Here is a 20,385-nt window from a genome sequence, read left to right as displayed (position 1 = left end):
TATTTAGCCTTTTTTTTTTTCATAGATACAGATAATTTCCAAGTTTACCAATATAATTATAATGACAGCATAATTTAATTTAGATAATATCTCATCTTCATACATTTTCTTATATTTATACTTTTTGTTATCAAACTTACCTCTTTTTTCTTTCTCTATTGTTTTCCTTTGGGTGGATTCTTGTCTTTGGCCCATCAAAGTTAAATTTACAATCTAAAATCTACTCTTCACATACTTCTTTCTATCCTCTTCCTACACTAGTATACCTACTAAATTTTCAAACTTCTTGTATTACATTTTTTTAAAACTTGACTATTCAAACTTCTTGACATTTAACATGACAATAAGAAAAAATTGCTTCATAACATGTAAGTCATTAGAATTCCTTTATTATAACAAATATAATTAACATAATTGTTAGAATCCTCCATACTAAAAGGATTTCATTACACCCACCCCAACTAATATACCACTAACTAAACATTTTAATTAATAATAACATTATTACATAACTAAAATGACTTTATTACATAATATAAAACTTTTTCAGGCCTTAAAAAGTCTCTTCTTAATAGTTTCCAATACTCGTGCGACCTCTCTAGCCGTAGGTCTTTCGTTGGGGGACTCTTTTGAACACTCCAACCCAATAAGTAAAAATGGAATAAGGCATTGATTTATTTCGTGTTGTCCTGTATCTTCCATCATTCTCATGTCAATAATCTCCTCCAAATTGTTGTTAAAATGCATGCTTACCCACTTGTGGAGCTCCAATCCTCCCACAAACATATGGTTGGTTGGACTCTTTCCAGTTAACATCTCCAACAACATAATACCATAACTGTAAATATCACCCCTCGTGGATACCTTCCCACCAATTCCGTACTCTGCATTGTAAAGCCAAAGATAATAAATCTGGTTAGATCTTATACGCTTGTCATTTGGCTCTGGACATAGTATATGCAAAGGAGAAGATAATTACATAATTGAAAGCAATACCTGGTGCAATGTAGCCTATGGATCCCTTCAGAGTTATAGTGGAAGTACTACTGTCTGACCCGTTAACTATCCGGGCAATGCCAAAATCTGCTACATGTGCTGTCATGTCCTCGTTCATAAGAACATTACTTGGTTTTATATCACAGTGTGCAAACTCCAGAAAACAGTCATGGTGCAAATACTCTAACCCATGGATAACATCAATTGCTATGTTCAATATCTCAATGAAGGTCAATGAGTTACCATTGGAATGCAGCAGTGTCTCCAGATTTCCTTTGGACATGAACTCTAGAACCAATATTCTGTGTCCAAATTCTAAGCAGAAGGATTTGATTTTTACAAGATTCCTATGCCTAACTTTTGCCAACACTTCGAATTCCCTCATGAAGCTCTTGTTGGCTTCCTCATTTTGTAAATTCAGGCGCTTGAAAGCAGCCACTGTACCATCATCCATAATACCTTTGTACACTGAGCCAAAGCTTCCAGTCCCCAACAATTTTTCCTGGTTAAATCCATCTGTTGCTTTAAAGATTTCTTGATAGGAAACCCCCTTGTCCTTTATGAGCTCCAGAGGCAACATGTCATTCTGAACATTAGACTTGACCTTGCGCCTCCTGTAAATGAGTCCCACGATCAATAAACAAACTAATAGGAAGGTTATGGTTCCAGCAAGTGGTGCAAAAATTCTAATTCTGCTGCTGTGGTCTTTAAGCTGAGTATTGTGAACCCCAGGGCATGGAGGTAACTGGATCCACTCTCCACAGAGAAACATATTTCCCATAAATGATGCAGCTGTCAAATTTTTAAACATGCCTTCTTTTGGTACCTCTCCACTGAGGTTATTGAAAGATAAATTCAAATACTGGAGCATATTCAGCGACTTTAGAGAAACAGGGATCAAACCTGAGAGGTTGTTAGAAGACAGATCCATACTCACAAGACTTTTTAATCGCCTTAGAGAATCTGGTATTGGGCCTTCCAATTCATTCGAAGAAAGACTCAGATATCCAAGTTCTTCACAGCTTTCAAGAGTAGCTGGAATGTGACCTTCTAACCTGTTAGCTGAAACATCAATAGCTTGAACATGAATCATCTTTCCAATTCCTGGAGGTAGAGATCCTTGCAACGAGTTTCTGGACAAATTGAGATAAAACTGTAAATTAGGAAGACTTGCCACTTCACTAGGTATGCGTCCTCTCAACTGATTGTTGGAGAGGTCTAGCAATTGCAAATTGTAACATTTTCCCAAACTTTTAGGTACTTTCCCTGATAGTAGGTTGTTGTTAAGCACAAGATGTGTTAACTGTTGAAGTCGACCAATTGTATCAGGTATCTGTCCGCTAAGCATATTATGGCTGGCTGATAACTCCCCAAGGCTTTTCATTTCGCCAATCTCACGGGGTATGCTTCCTTTTAGCTTGTTGCTGTCCAGAAAAAGTCTTTGCAGGTTACGAAGGCTTCTCAGAGAGGATGGAATGCGGCCTGTAAGGAGATTGGAAGACATATAAAGGTCCCTCAAATTGGTTAGGTTGGCAAAAGATGAAGGTATCCTTCCTGTGATTCTATTACCATCTACTGATAACGAAGAGAGATTTGTCGGAAGCTGCTCTGGCAAGTATCCACTCAAATAATTGTCACTAATCAATAGAATATTCAGCTTGGTGCAATTGTGCAGAGCTGCAAGTATGGGGATGGTCAGAGAAATGCCGCTAACAAGTTGATTGGATGACAAACTCAGCCTTTGAAGATTTGGAAGCCTCCCCAGATCCGATGGTGCTGCTCCACTGAGACGATTTTCCTCCAAATCAAGCTTACGCAGATGTGTACAATTGGCAAATGTGGCTGGAATACTACCTCTCAGCTGATTGCCCCATAAAAGTACAACTTCAGCGCGAGAGAGCCTGCCCAATTCTGGTGGGATGGGACCGGTCAACTGGTTTCCGTAAAGGGCCAACTCTACTAAGCCTGATATATTTGAGATTGACGAGGGAATAAGGCCTTTTAAACGGGGATTCTCAAATAGAAGAAAGGAAGTCAAGCTAGAGAGCATTCCCAATTCAGGTGGAATCTGACCTTCAAGGTCGAGATCTCCCATATACAATGTTTCTAGGTAAGAGAGATTTCCTAAGGAAGGAGGGATGTTACCAGAAAGATTATTGGAGCCAAGCATAAGGACTTGGAGATTTTTAAGCAGACTCAACTCTCCAGGAATCGCTCCAGTAAATTGATTCTTAGCCAGTAACAATACTTGTAAGTCCTTGCATGAAGTCAAATTTTTTGGAATGGAGCCTTCTAATCGATTGATTGAAAGAAAAAGAACCTTTAGGCCTTGAAGTCTCCCTATTTCTTGTGGAATTCGGCCTGCAAGAGTGTTGTTGTGAAGATCAAGTTGCGTGAGGAATGAAAGATTACCAATTGAAGGGGAGATGGAACCCCCTAATTGCATATCTGCCAACTTAAGCAATTGCACTCTGTTTCTTGTTGGATCACAAGTAACTCCAGTCCAGTTACAAAAGTGAATAGTAGGGACCCAACTGGCAAATAAATTTAGAGGATCGGGAATGATGGAATTCTTGAAATCTATAAGACTTTCCTCATCAGTCATTGTGCATCTACAGGGCCGTAGAAAAAGAAGCAGAATAATACAGATTCTTAACAGGGCATGCATCTTGTTATACTTGGTATTACTGGCAAACGATGTAAAGGCACAGCTCAAGAAGATATATCTTCTCCTCTTATAGCCTCTACTTTATTTGCTTGAACAAAACTTCAAGACCCTCTCCAGGCTGAGTTTTAGTCAGCACATTTGGAAAGAAACATTCGGGACGACTTTGAATAATGTTCCCTCTCCCCTCGAGTGAGAGACGGTATACCTTTCTGTCTGTTGTAGGAATTGTTTACTTGTGGACTTTGTGTTGTAGCCCATTAACAACGTTTTTCAACTTTATTTTTGATAATTCCATCTTTGAACTACGTCGAAGCCTGCAGGCTCAAATAACGCTTCAAAATCTCGTACCCCTGTAACCTAATTGGTTTGTCAAAACCAAGAATCAGACTTTTGAGTTTTATTTGGAAAGAAAATATTATTTGGGGAAGAGGATTGAGCAGATGTTTCACTTTAATTTCGTGCTTTCCAAAACTTAACACATCAATATTGAACAGTTGTCAAAAAGTTATAGCTTCTTCTTCGACTAATTGACAACTTAATCACCATCAAATTTGATATATTTATTATGCGTAAAAATACAAAGTGTCTAAAACAACACTTTTCTAACTCCTTACACACAGTAATCAATTATCAGACTTTGTCCTCCATTAAAGTTGTACCAATGTTTGAACATTTTATTGAACAAAACTTTTTTCACTTAAATATGAATGTGAATGTCAATAAATTTCACAACATATTTTTAATGATTAATTAAACATATACTATTATTATTTTCTAAACGTCGTAAAGCATAACACATAATAGCTTATCGATATATAATTTCAATCTATAAATTATTTAAAAATTATATATGAGTAGAAGTGTATTAACCCGATCCTAATCATCCATTCCCTAGGACTCATCGATATTTCAATTATTAGTATATCTCATTTGTATGCTCTACTGCCTATCCATCCTTTCTCGACCCAAGATGCTCCTTAAACCACTTCATGTCCATCAGCATGAGACATGCATAGTCTACTACTAGGGAGAGGGAACCATGTAAAGCTTATATATTTTATTTTTTTCTTGTATTGTTTCTCCTTTGTTGTTCTAAAGGGAAAAATACATGTCAATTTTTTGGATGGAGTTCTATTATCTTGTTCAACGCTTCCTATAGAATTATTGTTAAAGCTCTAGCTATTATGATTAATCTAGGGACTAAAATGATAGTTAGACCTAGACAAACAAGGTTCCTTGGTCACATGTTTATAATTGATAATTTATTGTTGGCTTAGAAAACTAGTGAGCAAGCTCAACAGTCAAGGCAAAATTCTCTATTGGTTAAGATTAATTTTGATAAATTTTTTGATAGGATAAGATGGATTTTTATTATCAATATATTGTTGTTGTTGGGTTTTGATCCCAAAATATGTAGGCATGTTCAAATTCTATTTAATGATGCAAATTCTCAAATGATCAATAATTCAATATTTGAACCTTTCCTCTATTATGCTCAATTAAGTAGGGCTACATTTTATCTCAATTTCTCTATGCTTTAGCAGCTAGTGGCCTCAGCTACCTTTTGTTAAAATACAATCATATGACAATAATTGAAGGCACCACTATTCCTAACAATGTATCTATTTTAAACAAAAAGTTTGCTAACGATACTTTGCTATTTATTCAAAATTATGAATAAAAACTTAATCATGTTTTGGAGGTCCTAGATTTGTACTGCTTTGTTTCTTATTTGAAATTGGCTCATCATATTACTAAATATTTTATGATGTATCTACATTTGATTCTAGAATGGATTTGAAAGAATGGAAACAAACTAGACATGGGAAAATTACTCACAACCTTGGTATCCTATTTGGGTTGGGGGTTTCTCTCCATGATATGTGGAGTAGGTTTATCACAAAATTGATAAATAAAATCTTCAATTGGAATAATAAATATGTTTCACTATTTAGTAAAAATCAAGTTATATAAACCATTTCTTTTGAGCCACTCATGTCTACTATTCTTCTAGTTGTATGCCCTATAAAAAAGGTTATAAAGACCTTAACAAACTCATTCATCAATTCATATGGAATAAATGGGATGAAAAAAATGAGTTTCAAATCTTTCTCTTGGCTACATTGTATACAACCAAAAGGTAGAGGTGGATCTATTCTTTTGAACCCCACGACACAAATAATTTGTCTAGCTACAAAGTAGATGATAAGAGCCATGTCAAGTGATGAAAAATGGAAATTTTTGGTGTAGTACTTAATAGCACTTTATAATATGAATAATATTCTACAAAATGTGGGCCCCACTTTTTCATGTTAAAGTTTCTATCACATTGCAATCTATTTGCTAACATTGAAAAAAAAAAGTATAATTTTCTATAGTGGAGGAAGGATTTGTAACAACATGGTTTCAACTTTTCTAACTCATTTATTTGGTGGAACAAGCTTGTTCAATACCATGGGCAACCAATGGTTTCCATCTTTTGTAAACAGGTCTATTAGTGTTTGAAGAAAGGGATGAGACATATTGGTGATATTTGGGACTTCAACTCCCTTCACTAGTTGATGAAATTTTAAAAATTCTTTGTCTTAATAACAAAGTTAAGGGTTTCTTGGTTTTTGTTAAGTCATTGGTTCTTATGGAGCTCCTTTTGAATCTTTGGACACCCCTACAATGTAATTTATACAAGGAGTGGTGGTGGCTACAGAAATATCCATTTGCTTGTTTTCTTTTTAAGAGGATCTATCTAAAATTGCTTTTGATGATGAAATTAAATTCTCACATTTGAAAGACTAATGAAAGAAGTGCACAAATTATGTCTTGGAAAATATTTCATGATATTCTAACTGTAGGGGTTAAACTAAATTATTCAAAATTACAACCTACTAAGTGGTCTTTTTGTCAATGCAATGAAAGTTTAAAACATATTTCTCGAAGCTATTTCAAAGAAAATAAGAAATGAAAAATTATAATTTGTCACTTTCCTTCTGCTTTTATTTTCCTTTATGGTAGAAGGAAGCAATTTTTGGTTTCAAACTTCACAAGAATGCTATTGTTGAGTCTATGAGGCAATGCATTCTATTTCATATATGAAAAAAATAGATACCAAGTAGTGTTTTCTATTCATATTCTGCATTAGAAAGTAGATATTCTAAAGTATTAAGCATGCAACATTATGTTTCATTTTATCTTTTTATTTTCGCAAGTAAAGAAGAGAGAATTTGAAACTCCATGAATGAGACATCAAATGTGCTAGACAAATTCAATACCTTTTCAACTTTCAAGTGTAATAGGATCCTTTGTTTCATGAGATAATTTGATTACGATGAATGTAAATTTTTTTATTATTTGTAGCTCTTGTATAACTAGTTAAATTTGTGGGAATGTCTTGTGGTCTTTGTTTTTTCTTTTCATTTCCTATTTAGGACTAATAAAGTGATGAGACAATTTGGTGATATTTCCTATTTTTTCCTATTTAGTCATGTTCGCACTATAATTTGGTATAAATATTTATAGAATTATTTATATTTACATTATTTTTCTCTACTTTTGATTTGTTGACTTAACCTTTAGAGAGAGATAGGTTAATGCACGATATCTTATTTGATGTATTGAAGCAGATTTATACAATGGAGAAATAGTTAACACAGTTGACGACATTGCTAACTATATGACTACATTAAAAGATGTAATATATCATACTTACACTACCATTTCCCCCTTAGAACATTTCATTTGTAAACCTATCACTAAAACACCAAGTGTTTGTAATCTAGCCAAGGGATCCCCCCTTAAAAATAAAATCCTAAAAGAATTTGATTACATAGTATGAATACATATTTTTTAGAAGAAATTTATTTGAAGAACAAGTCTTGAATCAAGTGGAACTCCCCAAGTTGCCTCATGAATCTCATAAAGGTGTAGCTCTAAGCTAAATCCTTGGGCTCTTAGTCCCAAACTCTCTAATTACAAACATTCAATTATTCTAAATAAAAATCATCCAAATTGTCTCTTCACCCTTGTAAGGGTGATCATTCCTAATCACATCCTCATGAAATTTGTGGGCAGCCATTGATAATTGAGCTCTTCACTAAACGTAAAACTTGTCTCCAAAAATCAAACTTCACAATACATGTATTCTTGAAAATTTGCAACACCAATAAATAAGACTAAATCCAAAAATGCTTCTCATGCAAAGAATCATCTCAAAGCGAGAAGCTAGCTTGAGGTGATGAATACTACTCCATCCTCCAATGCCACTAGCCTCCAAAATGAACCTATTATAGTTTATCCATATTATAGCTTCAATGAATCTTTGGAGGCATTGTCAAGTGTTGAACATAAAGCTTCAATTGTGATGGTTTCAATGAGACCTCTAATGGGGTTATTTCTCTTTAATGACCCTTGATATATCCAAAGAGAAACATAACCATGTTAGTGCATTCTTACCAATGGGAATGAACATATAATGCATATGGAACCATACTTCCAATCACGTAGACTGTAGCTAGGTAAAAGCACAAAACTGTGTCATGTTTCAGGCTAACTTATCAGCACAAGTGAATTTAAGTAATTCTAACTAAATATTAATTTTAGTCAAACATATGGCCTATATAGATTCATTATAGCTAAGTTATATATGGGCCACAAATTTTCCAATTGGAAGTGTCTACTAAATGTATATTTTATACTACTTTTGGTCTAATTACAAAAAAAAATAAAACTCGATGTTTCAACAACTCCTACTCTTATAAATAGTAGTGTTTTTGAAATGTAAAAATACCCTTTTATAGATATATAATTGAATTTTCCAAAATATATATCTTTTAATATTTTAATTAGTTTTTCATGTTTTATATTTTATTTTTATTGAAATAGATTATTAGGACTAAAATATAAGGTTGATTATCTTGTCAAGGAAAAATACTAAACTTTATTAGAAAAATTGAAAAAAATATGATGCAGTAGAGAAAAGAATCTATGTCAAGATGATATAATTCTTTTTCTGATTTGGATAAATAATTAATAAAAAGGTGGTGGGAATTGGAAACAGTTATATTTCAGCACACACAACTTTCCAAATTTATTGAAAAATATTAAACAATATATCCATGCACTAAAGTTTCAAGTTATCAATATACAAAAAAAAATTCAAGAAAAAAAGTAAATTTTACTAGATAACATGTGGTGGCTTGTGTAACTTCAATTTCAACATGTTTTCAGCAACTAAATTATAGTGTTTATTTTATGAAAAAACTATATTAAAATAATTTTTTAAATTTTTGTTAAAATTACAAACTTAAAATAGACATAAGAATATAAATTTCATTAGTTTACATCAATTCAAAATTCAAAACATATATTTCACTTTCTATTGTTTTAATTTAAAATGTTGAATCATCATTAGCCATTTCCTTTATAAAAGTGTGACACAACTTTGTACTTTTACCCAGCTATAGTAAATACACTTTGTGTTTCCATCTTTGAGTATAGCTTCTTGAAACCTAATTTAAATCTCATCATAAATTCACTCTTTTGACCATCGATTGTAAAAAGATACACATTTCATGGGATATATGAGGAAAAATACTTGGAGAATCATTTCTAGTTGAATCTTCTTTTCAACTAATGTTGATGATAGCATCGTAAGTGACTTGTATTATATTTTTTATCAATAAATAGATAAATAATTTCTAATAGCGTTCTTAACAATACTTGATATCCATAATCTTTTCAATAAGAATTTAGGTTCCAAAACTAGAGAAAAAAAATGGACAACCACCAAATAGCGCCTCTACAAGCAACAATTATATTATTTTTGCGTTTATATTTGAGGAATATAAAATATCTTATCTTGTCGGTTGTTGGATCCTTTCCTTGATCTGCATAAAATATTATATCAAACATATGCTAACTTTAATGCTCCAATATTCATGCCAATTTAATCTCTTTTTGAATGTCCAAGGACAAGTAAAAATTGTAGCTCAATTATTATCAAAAGATCAAACGACTAGCAAAGAATTTTGATGTATGAATGGCATGCCCTTGCAAAGATGAAATTTCTTCTTTTGTTTATAGAATACCAACACTACCATTTTCAAATTCCAATAAATTTTAACATGTGCACTTCTTGTACATTTTCCATGCATTTGACACACCTTACGACATTCAAGTTATCAGAAAAAATGACTCACTCTCTAGGAAACTCATCTAATGTATTTACATTGTAAGGACTTTATGTTGACTTTATAACAAATATGATTATCTCCATAAAAGTTTCCCACAAAACATATGCACTATTGTTTCATTCTCAACTCATAGAAGAAAATTATTCTCTACTCCCCCATATGTTGGACCTCCCTACTTGAATTAGGAGAGGTTGTGTTTGGGATGCATAAGGGTAAAGCTCTAGGTCCAGGTCGGTTTCCTACAAAATATTTTTTTAGGAATTTTGGGATATGTTATTAGTTTGGATTTTCTTAAAGTGGTTTGAAAATCTCATAGTAGTGAAAAATTCCTTCGAGCCTTGAATTCTACTCTCCTTTTTCTTATTCCTAAAAAGGAAGGTGTTGATTAGCTGGATTTCTTTAGCTCCATTTCTATTTGCAATGTGGTGTATAAAATCATTGCTAAACTAAGTGCAGAGAGGCTAAAAAATTGGCTCTCATCTCTCATCTTGAATGAGAAAGTGAATTTTGTGGCATGAAGACAAATTCAGGATGGAGTGGTGGCTACTTTTGAAGTCATTACTTTTGGTGGCTGCTTATGGTAGAGTAAAGTGGCCCTTTTTGCAAAATATTCTTATAGCCTTTGGTTTTAATCAGGATTGGGTCAGGTGGACTATAAGTTGTTTTTCTGTTGTGTACTTCTCTATTATTATCAATGTTGAGCCTTTTGTGTTATTTGGAGCTTCCACGGTTCTTAGCTAGGGGGATCCTCTTTTTCTTTATTTTTTATTATTATCGCTGAGGGATTGGGTAGATTTATCAAGTCTCAAGTTTCCCAAGGCTTGATTCAAGGTTAGAGATGAGGTAATGAGCTTCTTAAGCATTCTCATCTCCAATTTGTGGATGATACTTCTCTTATGTGGGTTTCTGATCTTCATGAAGTTAAATATTTCAATGGACATTGGATATTTATTTAGCTGCTTTAGATTAGAAAGTTAATGAGCACAAATATTTTATCTTTCTTTTCTTTTCCTCTTGAGTCTATTCAAAGAAGGATTGCTAATATCTTGAGGTTTCAAGTTGGCTCTCTTCCCTTTCTCTATTTTTGGTTCCCTCTAGCTATTGAAAGGCCACTTAGATCATATAGGCAGGGTCCATTGGATAAGATTCAATTGGAAGGTTACTCATTGGGCTCATAGGTGGTTGTCCACTATTGCTAGGGTGACTCTATCTTGATCTGTGATCTAGACTCTTCGTATTTATAGAGGTTTTGTTCAAGTGGCTCTTGTGCATTTTCTTAAGGAATTTGACACTCTCTTGTGTCACTTCCTTTGGAGTGGTAATATTTATACTTCTAAGTGGATTTTAACTGAGTTGGCATTTAAATGTGTAGGCCAAAGAAGGAGGGGTGTCTTGATTTCCTCTCTTCTATCTTAAATGGCAAAGTTGTAGCTGGCAAATTATGTTGGCACTATTGTACTTGTCTAAATCAGCTTTGGGGTCACATCATTATGCATAAGTATCTATATGGAGTTCACTTTTTGGATGTTCCTTGTTGAAATTTGGAGGGAGGTGATTCTATGGTTTGATACACTCTGAAAACTAGAACTCAACTCATTAAGAGTGGACTATTTTGGATACACAATAAGGGCTTGGAATCTCTTTTTTGGCTATATTCTTGAGATAACGATCCTCCTATTATTTTTATGTGTGTGGGAAAAGTGGTGCAAGAAAACGGATATTTTGGTTTCTAGACATGTCCACACACCAATGGGACTCTTGGTGCAAGTTATGGAGCTATATTGAAATAAATCAACTCCCCAAGGGATGTTCCATTGTTCTCTATCTCACAGGATCCCTCAAGCCAGTGCCTTTGCTCTCAAATCACTGAGCAAAGTGACTTAGGAATGACAGCTATGAGAATGAGGGATATTGATCAATTTATCAAGAATGCATTCCTAGATGTGTATGATATTAAATCTAGTGTGAATTAAACTAGCATGGATATAATGATAATATGAAAGATTAGTAAAATCTATCCTAACATTATATACTAGTCTAATATGATAATGCTATGATAATAGAAATGCTTCTAAAATGCTTATTTAGATGATTTCTATTCAAAGAGAGGCTAAATGCTTGATTAAAATGATTTATATTAGATGCTTATTAAAATGTCTATAAGTTTGATACTAAATACTTGGATATGTAAATGAGAGGAGGGCTCTATTTATGGAAAAACAGGGCAATGAATGGTCAAGATTGGATAATCTTAATAAGGGCTACGATCGAAAGTTATCAATCCATGTTTACAATTCTCACCGATGAAATGGTGACAATTGTCAACATAAGATTGCTTGAGAGGAGATGCAAGAAGCATTAAATGCTTGAGAATACCTCATGGTTACCTTAGGAGGTAAGGGTTAAGGTTAGGTTAAGGTTATACATTAGATAAAGCTCTTACCCAAAGGATAAACTCTTGTGCAAGGGTTAAAGAGACAACCAAGGTTAAAGCCATCAATGCTTGATGAGACCCTTGGGTTGGATGAAGGTTGAGTTAGAGAGAAATTCTGTAATCATGCAAGAGGGTTGAGTTAACCATTAATGGTTTGGAAGACTTTCAAGGTTAAATTGGTGAAGACATAAATCCTTTAATGGTTTTCAAAGACTTTGAGGGTTTGAGAAGTGACTATATTTAGGAGATGGGTTAGGCTAATTTAGAAGAGATTAGAAGAATCTAGAGTGGGGTTTAGAAAGGCAAGTGGGATATGTAGGAGAATGGAAGTGGATGGAGGGTAATTTTAATTAAAAATAAATTACTTTATTTCAACAAAATAGAAGCAACTTGCATAAACACAAGTGGGGGACTTAAATAAATAAATTAGATTTATTTACTTGCAATGAACAATTTAATTAAATGTGATTTTAATTAAAAGGGGAGAAAGAGGAATTAATTAAATAAAGTGGTTTATTTAATTAAAAGCTATGGAAGGCTTAGGTGAACTTAATTAAATAAATTGAGTAATTCATTTAATCAAATAGAAGAATGTGAATAATTTAATTAAATAAAATTTAATTAAAATAGAGGAATGAAGTTAAAAATGAATATTAAATATTCACTTAGGAAAGTGGTCATTTTTATATGTCTACATTATGTATCCACACCTTCAAATCCTTTGTGATAGTTTTACTGTAATGGGTTGGGATAAGGTAGAGGATTATAAGACTATTCAAAATTTAGGGTTGGTTATTGGTTATAGATGGAAGGATTCCTATGAATGGCCACTAGCTAGATCTACGGATGCTCGTAAAGAGTTAGCTTAGATTCTTTGTTCTCAAGAATTCAAATCTTTAGTGAGGTAGGATGTTTTGTCCTACAGCTATGATTCGTCTAGTAAGTATTCTATTGGTGTAGGGTACTAAGAACTTGCTAGATAGTTGTTTGGTGTTGTTGAGGTGCCTTGGTGGAAATAAGTGTCTAACAAATTTTCTTGTCTCAAAAGAAACTTCTTCATGTGGTTGGTGGATCAAAATCAATATCTTATTTAGGATAATATATGCTAGAATGGATTCCAGGGTCTCACTATGTGTGTTTTTTGTTGTCAAAGCGAGGAGTGTGTGTCTTACCTTTTCTTTCAATTATCCTTCTCTAGGGTGATTTGGCACTTTTATTGCAGTGTTTAGGATCAACCCCACTAGCATGTCTCCTCTTGGATAATTTTTGCACCCATTGGGATAGGCCCCATGTTAAGTCTTCTTTTCTTCAAGTTACTTGAGATCTAGGACTCATTTTCATTATCTGGCATATTTTGTTGTATAGGAATCATATTATTTTTCAAGATGCTAAGATGTTTTCTCAAGAGTTGTGGGGGAAATATTTTTATTCTCTACATGAGATTGTCTTGGTGAAATGTGACTTTGTTAAAGGTGTGGATCCTTGAAATGTTCATATTTACAATCAGTTCAATTTTCCTCTTCAAGGAGGTGTTCATTCTCCTAGGGTGATGTGTACTTAGCACATTATGAGAAATAGGTGTAGACATCCTATGCAAAAGATAAATCAGGAGGGTCATTCGATCCCTCCTCCTCAAGTGGTTTTAAAAATTAACATTGATGGTTCATCTCTAAGGAATCCAGGTCATGCCGATATTAGTATAGTAGGCCATGTTAGATCTAGAGATGTTCAATTTATTTTTTTAGTTTAGAAGGGTCTTCATATGAATAAGTTCATGGGGACTCTTGCCATTTTCTATGATGTAAAATGTAGTTGTGTTCTTAGCTATAAGAGGATGATATGCAAGTTTGATTCTCAAATAGTTCTCACTTTTTTGAATGAGCGACAACTAGATGATGCCAATTGGTTCTTAGATATGATTATTAGATAGATTCTTCAATTGTGTGGCTCCTCGGAATTTGTTTTTTTTAGTCATATTCATAGAGAGTGGAATGTAGTAGCAAATTGTTTGGGCAAATGGGCCTTTGATCAAATGTAGAGCTGGGATGTTTATATAGGAGACAATAGTTTTGGAAATTGTCTCACATGTTGGATCACTTTGTGGTAACATGAAAGAGTGTGTAATTCTCTTTTTTGCTAGGTGGTTTGCCCTCCTTTCTTTGTATTTTTTTTGGTGATTGAATAATTGTTTACCTCTTTTAGTGGAGTGGAAAACATACACAACATGATGGATCTCACAAAGAACATAACCTCTTAAAGGCCAATGGAAGTATAATATTTTATTGATTCGATGCCATGAAGTCCTTGCCAATAGAATACCGATTCAAATCAAGTCAAGACTTCATGTAGTAGGCCCATTCTTCCATGCTCTAACTATATACAAGAATGAACACTGCATCACATCCCACTCATAATCATAGATAATTCACTTGCACTCAGAAGAGAAGGGGCACTCTAATACCAAATCAGAGTGAGATAGGTGAATGTTCAATATTTTATTTGATGTATTGAGGTATATTTATATAATGAAAAAATAGTTAACGTTGGTGATACATTTTTTAACTATATATATACCTTTAATTAAGTAATATATCATATTTATGCTTAAACAAATCTGCTATTTTCTTCTAGATTTTCTTTCACTACTTGAGCTAGTTTTAAGTTGAAGTTAGTGACTATTTTTTTGGTCTACAATACACATCAAAATTTGTATATGAGTTAGTGTACATACATTACACACACCTATGTTGCACTACATAATGATATTTAATGTTTCCTATGGGTCATTGGAATCATTTATAAGGGTAGGAGCTATGTCAATGGAAATAGTGGTGAAGAATGCAAATAGATAGTGAGTACATAGTTTAGCATAGACTTGTATTATTATATCATTTGATTTATGTCATTTGCATATTGTATACAAATTATAACAAAAAGAGAATGCCATATTGTCAATTCTTTGTGGAATTTGATAATTATTTTATGATTTTGAATTAATAAGGATTGCATTAATTAGCTTAATGGGTAGATAATATTTCATTAGGCAAACATGTTATGGCCACATCATATCTAAAAATTATCAATAAAGCTTTGCATTTAATGGTCAATTCAATCCTAAGTTAATTAGGCTATGTAAAATTATTAAAAATAATATCTTGGTGAAAATTACCTATGACATTCCTACTTAAAATAGTATTAAATTTAGGGTAAATGTCCAAGGTATACACTTTTCACCCTTAAATTTTATGCCCACTTTCTTGTGCATACAATGATAAGATCCATGCATATATTAATGATAATAAAATTATATATAAAAGTGATCACACACACCACAATAGATATTGGTGGGGCAAGACACACTAATATAAAAAATATACAAATGCAAAACATACTCTAGATGTAAGCTAACTTCATATAGTACTTGTTATGAAAGAACCAACTTCAAGGTATATCTAAAATATATCCCAAACACATAGCATGATATTCACCTTTTTTATTTCTACCCCCTAATAATAGAATAGAGTGGTAAAATAGTAAACCTATTGTAGGACAACTCATTTCTTATTGTAACTAGTTATACAAATTATCCACACTCGTGTAACTAATTTGAAGATCATTTACATGTAGGTTCATAATGCATAAATATACATAAGAAAACATACACAAAAGAAAGAGGATAAACACAACTAAAAGAAAAATAATAAGAGTCATGATCCCAAATCCACTTATGAACTATATATAAACTTAAATGTGATTGGTAATAATATGTAAAAAAAAAAATTATGTTTTTAGGAAGGGGTATACATGAATCAAAGAAAGAGAGAAAGATTATAAGTAAAAGTCTAGATACAATAACAATATGATGGTTAATATTAAGAATACACGTGATAAGTTTAATATAAAGTATAGACATGATAAATTGATCATAAAATAATATGACAAAACAAAGTTACATAATTGAGATGCTTACCTTCTGCGTGACTAATGCACATTCAAGATAGAATACAATAGAATCCTCCACTCTTCCTCCTTGTAATGGTAGAAAACATAAACACATATAACTTGTTTAAAGCAAGCAACCTTTATTACAAGTCATTTTGTGGGAGTGAGAGAGGTGATGAGATTTAACCACTAAAATTATTGCCATTGACATGGTCTTATCTCAATATGATTAACAGATATAACCCATGCACTTAGAAAGAATTTCTGATTATGATGAAATGTAAGTTTATAAATGAAAAATTGATATAAAATTAACAAAGACAAAAACATTAAGAATTTATAAATTGTCTATTCTAGAAATTAAAAAATTAATTTATTTTTAATAAAATTCTAGTCTAATAGTATACAAACAGAAGAAAACTTAACAACGAAGTACTGAAAATCTAGTCTGCTATCCTTTATATAGATTTATATATCTCATCTTTGTTGGCCCAGAATTTGTATTGTTGAAAGAGAGGTCACAAGTTCAATCCCACAAGAAATATGGGGTAGTATGATATTGCTATAATTAATCTGTAAGTATTTAAAGTCAAAGTTGAAATTTTGGTTTTGATAACAGGAGACTTATGACCAATGACTCAAAATTTGAGACTCTTGACCCAACTTGTATAAAATAAAATTTATTTTCGCTTTGCGCACAAGACAATCAATTATGACCCAACATATGAAACTCATGATCCAACATATGAAAATTATGACCAATGACTCAAAATAATGTGAGACGTCTACCACTTGAATATTTAGTGACGAATATGTGGTTGAAATCAAGTAAGCAAATTATGTCCAGTGAAGAGAATGAAAATCTAATTTGAAACCGTCAAAGTTTTCCTGTCTTAATTCATTCTCTACCAAACATTTTCCTCTGTCGTAGTTACATTTTCTTCGGCGACATTTGAACGGCAAGCGATTTGGCTAACAATGAGCAATAATACTCTGGTCTTTATGATTTTAATTTTCTTTGCATATAATTCAATTGATTTGATTTGATTCTTCATTTGCGGTATTGGAAATGATTTTTTTATTTTCGTCCGTGAAATAGAAAGTCATGTATTTGAAATATAAAATAGTATACATTTACACAATAAAAAATTACATAAATAAATATATTTGTTTTATTCGTCTAAATTGATTAATGTCTGGTTTTCTTGGATAATAATATTAAAAATCATGTGAAAGGATTTTCCGTTCACAACACCCAGTTGACAATTGAGTAATCTGAAATTTACATGATGATGATGCTTGTGACTATCATCAAGTCTTTCCACTTGTGTGAACACATTGAAATGCTATTACTCCATACAGTCACAAGCTTGATGATCTTATTCAACGAATATTCAATGTGAATAAGGTTTCTTTAAGAACAATTTGTTTGAAGTGCACCCCTTTAATGAAATTCTCTTGAAATAAATATGTTTTTCTATGATAGTAAGTTCACCAAAGATTTCAAGATTTTTATATATTTTTCCACATGTTAGATAAACATTCCTATCAAAATATGTATTGACCAATAATTTTTTTATAACAAATAAATCCTTTTTCTAGAATAACGTTTATATAAAACAATATTTCAAGCTTTTAATTATAAGATAATTGAAAAAATTTCACTTGAAGAATTAATAAAAGATAAAATATTTTCATTTTCAATCAAACGTTTGTTATATTCTTGATATAACTTTTATTAGTGATGTTTATATATATACATGTTGAAAATTTATATATGCACATATACATGTCTATATATGAATTTATATGTATATATACATATATATAGATAGATATATTTTATGAAGAAATAAATCTAATGACCAAATAGTAAGACCAAATTAGAAGAAAATCAATGAAAGGAGATGAAAGGAATAGTCTAATAGTATGTGCGATGGAAGAATTCTCAACTATCAACATGTGTGAATCCAAATGTGCTAAATAAAATGAAGAAAATCCAAATAAATATGAAGATACTTGATGAACAACCTTGGAAGGCACTGAAGATGAGATGGTAATTGGGTTATAATTACCATCAAAGAGAAGTTAATAATCCTTGAATAGTTATGTGTCTTTTTACTTATGTTGAATATTGTCATTTAGATCTTACATATTCATATTCAAATCAAGTCAGAATAATGAAAAAATGGAACAATTAACTAAAGTATTCATCTCTCCTTTAGGATAGAAAGTCAAGAACCTTGTTGATTATTCCCCAATGAATCTTGGAAGTAGTGAATGAGTAAGATCTCTTAGTTTAAATTCCTAGGCTAAGGCTCCCATTTCCAAGAATATGGATCTGAAAGAAACTCGAACGATGAAATTCCTCATCATTGTATATTTTAAGTTGTTATATTCTTCAAGAATAGATCGTAATATGTACAAGATGTGATATTTGTCTTACCATATTATATTATTGGAGATGGTGTAAGAGAATTGTATTCACTACTACTCTTTCATTATCTAGAGCTCTCTTAATGTATGTATCATAAATACAAAATTATAAATATATAAAAAGCTTTTCTCTTGTAGTCATTTTGGCCCGTGACAATTGATGAAAAGGTCAAAGAAGAATTATGGATCTTGCAACTTCAAATATGGTGGCCATTTAGATTTAATTATATGTTATTAGTCTATTCAATAGGTTTATATTATGTATATATTTTAAACCAAGTGCTTCCAAGAGTGCTATTTGATGGGGGAGTTTCCTACAAGGTTGATTATGGATGATGTTTGTGTAAGTATTTATTGAGTTGAGATATTTTCTTGGTTAAAGAGATTATGTGTTCATTAAGTTTTGGTTGTTAAATTATTTGGTTTTCTAATAAATTTAGTAAAAGATGAAATTATAATAGATGAATATAGATACAAACATAAGCTATTATCCACACAACAAAAGAAGGGAACAATTAACTAAAGTCTCCATATCTCCTTTAGGATTTAAAGTTGAAACTTGTTGATTATTCCCTGATGAATGTTGGAAGAAGTGAATGATTAAGATCTTAGTTTACATTCCTAGGCTAAGGCTCTCATTTCCAACATTACGAGTCCCAAATAAATTGAAAGGATGAAACATCTCATTATTCTATATATGTAATTATATTCTTCAAACGTGGCTCTCTATATGTACAAGATATGGTATTTATCTCAGCATATTACATTCTTTGAAAAGGGATAAGAGAATTGTATTCACTACAAATCTTTCATTAGCTAGAGAGATCTCTTAATGTATTTATCATAAATCCAAACTTGTAAATGTATAGAAAGGTACTCTCTTCTAGTTATTTTGGCCCATGACAATTGATCAATAGATAAAAGAAGAATCATGGATCTTACAACTTCAAATTTGCTGGTCATTAAGATCTAAGTATACGTGATTCATCCATTCATCTCAAAATAGGTTTACATGATTTACATATTTTAACTTAAGTTCTTCCGAGGTTGCTACTTGATGGGGGATTTTCATATGATTTTGATCATGAATGATGTTTGTATAGGTATATATTGAGTTAAAATATTTCCATGATTAAAGAGATTATATGTTCATTACATTTTGGTTTTTACTCATTTGGTTTACTTATAAATTTAGTAAAAGATGGAATTATAATAGAAGAATATATAGATACTATTATAATGTACTATACAAGCCATTAAAATAAATGGATATTGTAAAACAATTCTATCGTAAATGAAAAAAAAAAAAATTTAACATCCCAAAATGAGATATTAAGATTGTTATTAGATTTAATAAATAATTAATTTCTAGCCTCAAGATACATTTGTATGAAATTATGAGAAAACGATATGCTACTTCAAATTTTAGACATGGTAAGTACTCACTTAACCTTGTTTCTATTGATGCGGGTATTACCAGTTAAATTCACCTGTTCAACTAATTCAATTACAAGGAGGTTCTGATGTATTCCTGAGAAACTAAGAGACAAGGCAAGTTAAGGAAAGTTCTTATTATGACCCAACCGTAGGATAAAATACATGCTCAAACTCATCATAAGTGTTGTTTATATTAAATTTTTTTATCCATCTGATTTATTAGAATATGATGAAATGTGACACCACTAAAGGGGTGACACATGGGAATGGAAATCACATAGGTCATG

The 20,385-nt window shown here is 31.9% G+C and overlaps 1 protein-coding gene across 1 annotated transcript; it reads right to left on the bottom strand.

The window, feature by feature from the left end:
* Nucleotides 1-362: 362 nt before the first annotated feature.
* On the bottom strand, nt 363-3,967 carry LOC131037603 (LRR receptor-like serine/threonine-protein kinase FLS2). Its single transcript, XM_057969785.2, has 2 exons — nt 997-3,967; nt 363-884 (listed from the first exon to the last, which is right to left on the bottom strand). Exons 1-2 carry the CDS (start codon nt 3,662-3,664, stop codon nt 547-549), a joined length of 3,006 nt encoding a protein of 1,001 aa, XP_057825768.1. The 5' UTR covers nt 3,665-3,967; the 3' UTR covers nt 363-546.
* Nucleotides 3,968-20,385: the final 16,418 nt, after the last annotated feature.

This window comes from Cryptomeria japonica, chromosome 11, assembly GCF_030272615.1.
Source record: "Cryptomeria japonica chromosome 11, Sugi_1.0, whole genome shotgun sequence".
Taxonomy (NCBI): domain Eukaryota; kingdom Viridiplantae; phylum Streptophyta; class Pinopsida; order Cupressales; family Cupressaceae; genus Cryptomeria; species Cryptomeria japonica.
Note: the sequence above shows the minus strand (reverse complement) of the source record. Positions and strands in the feature narration are given on the sequence as shown.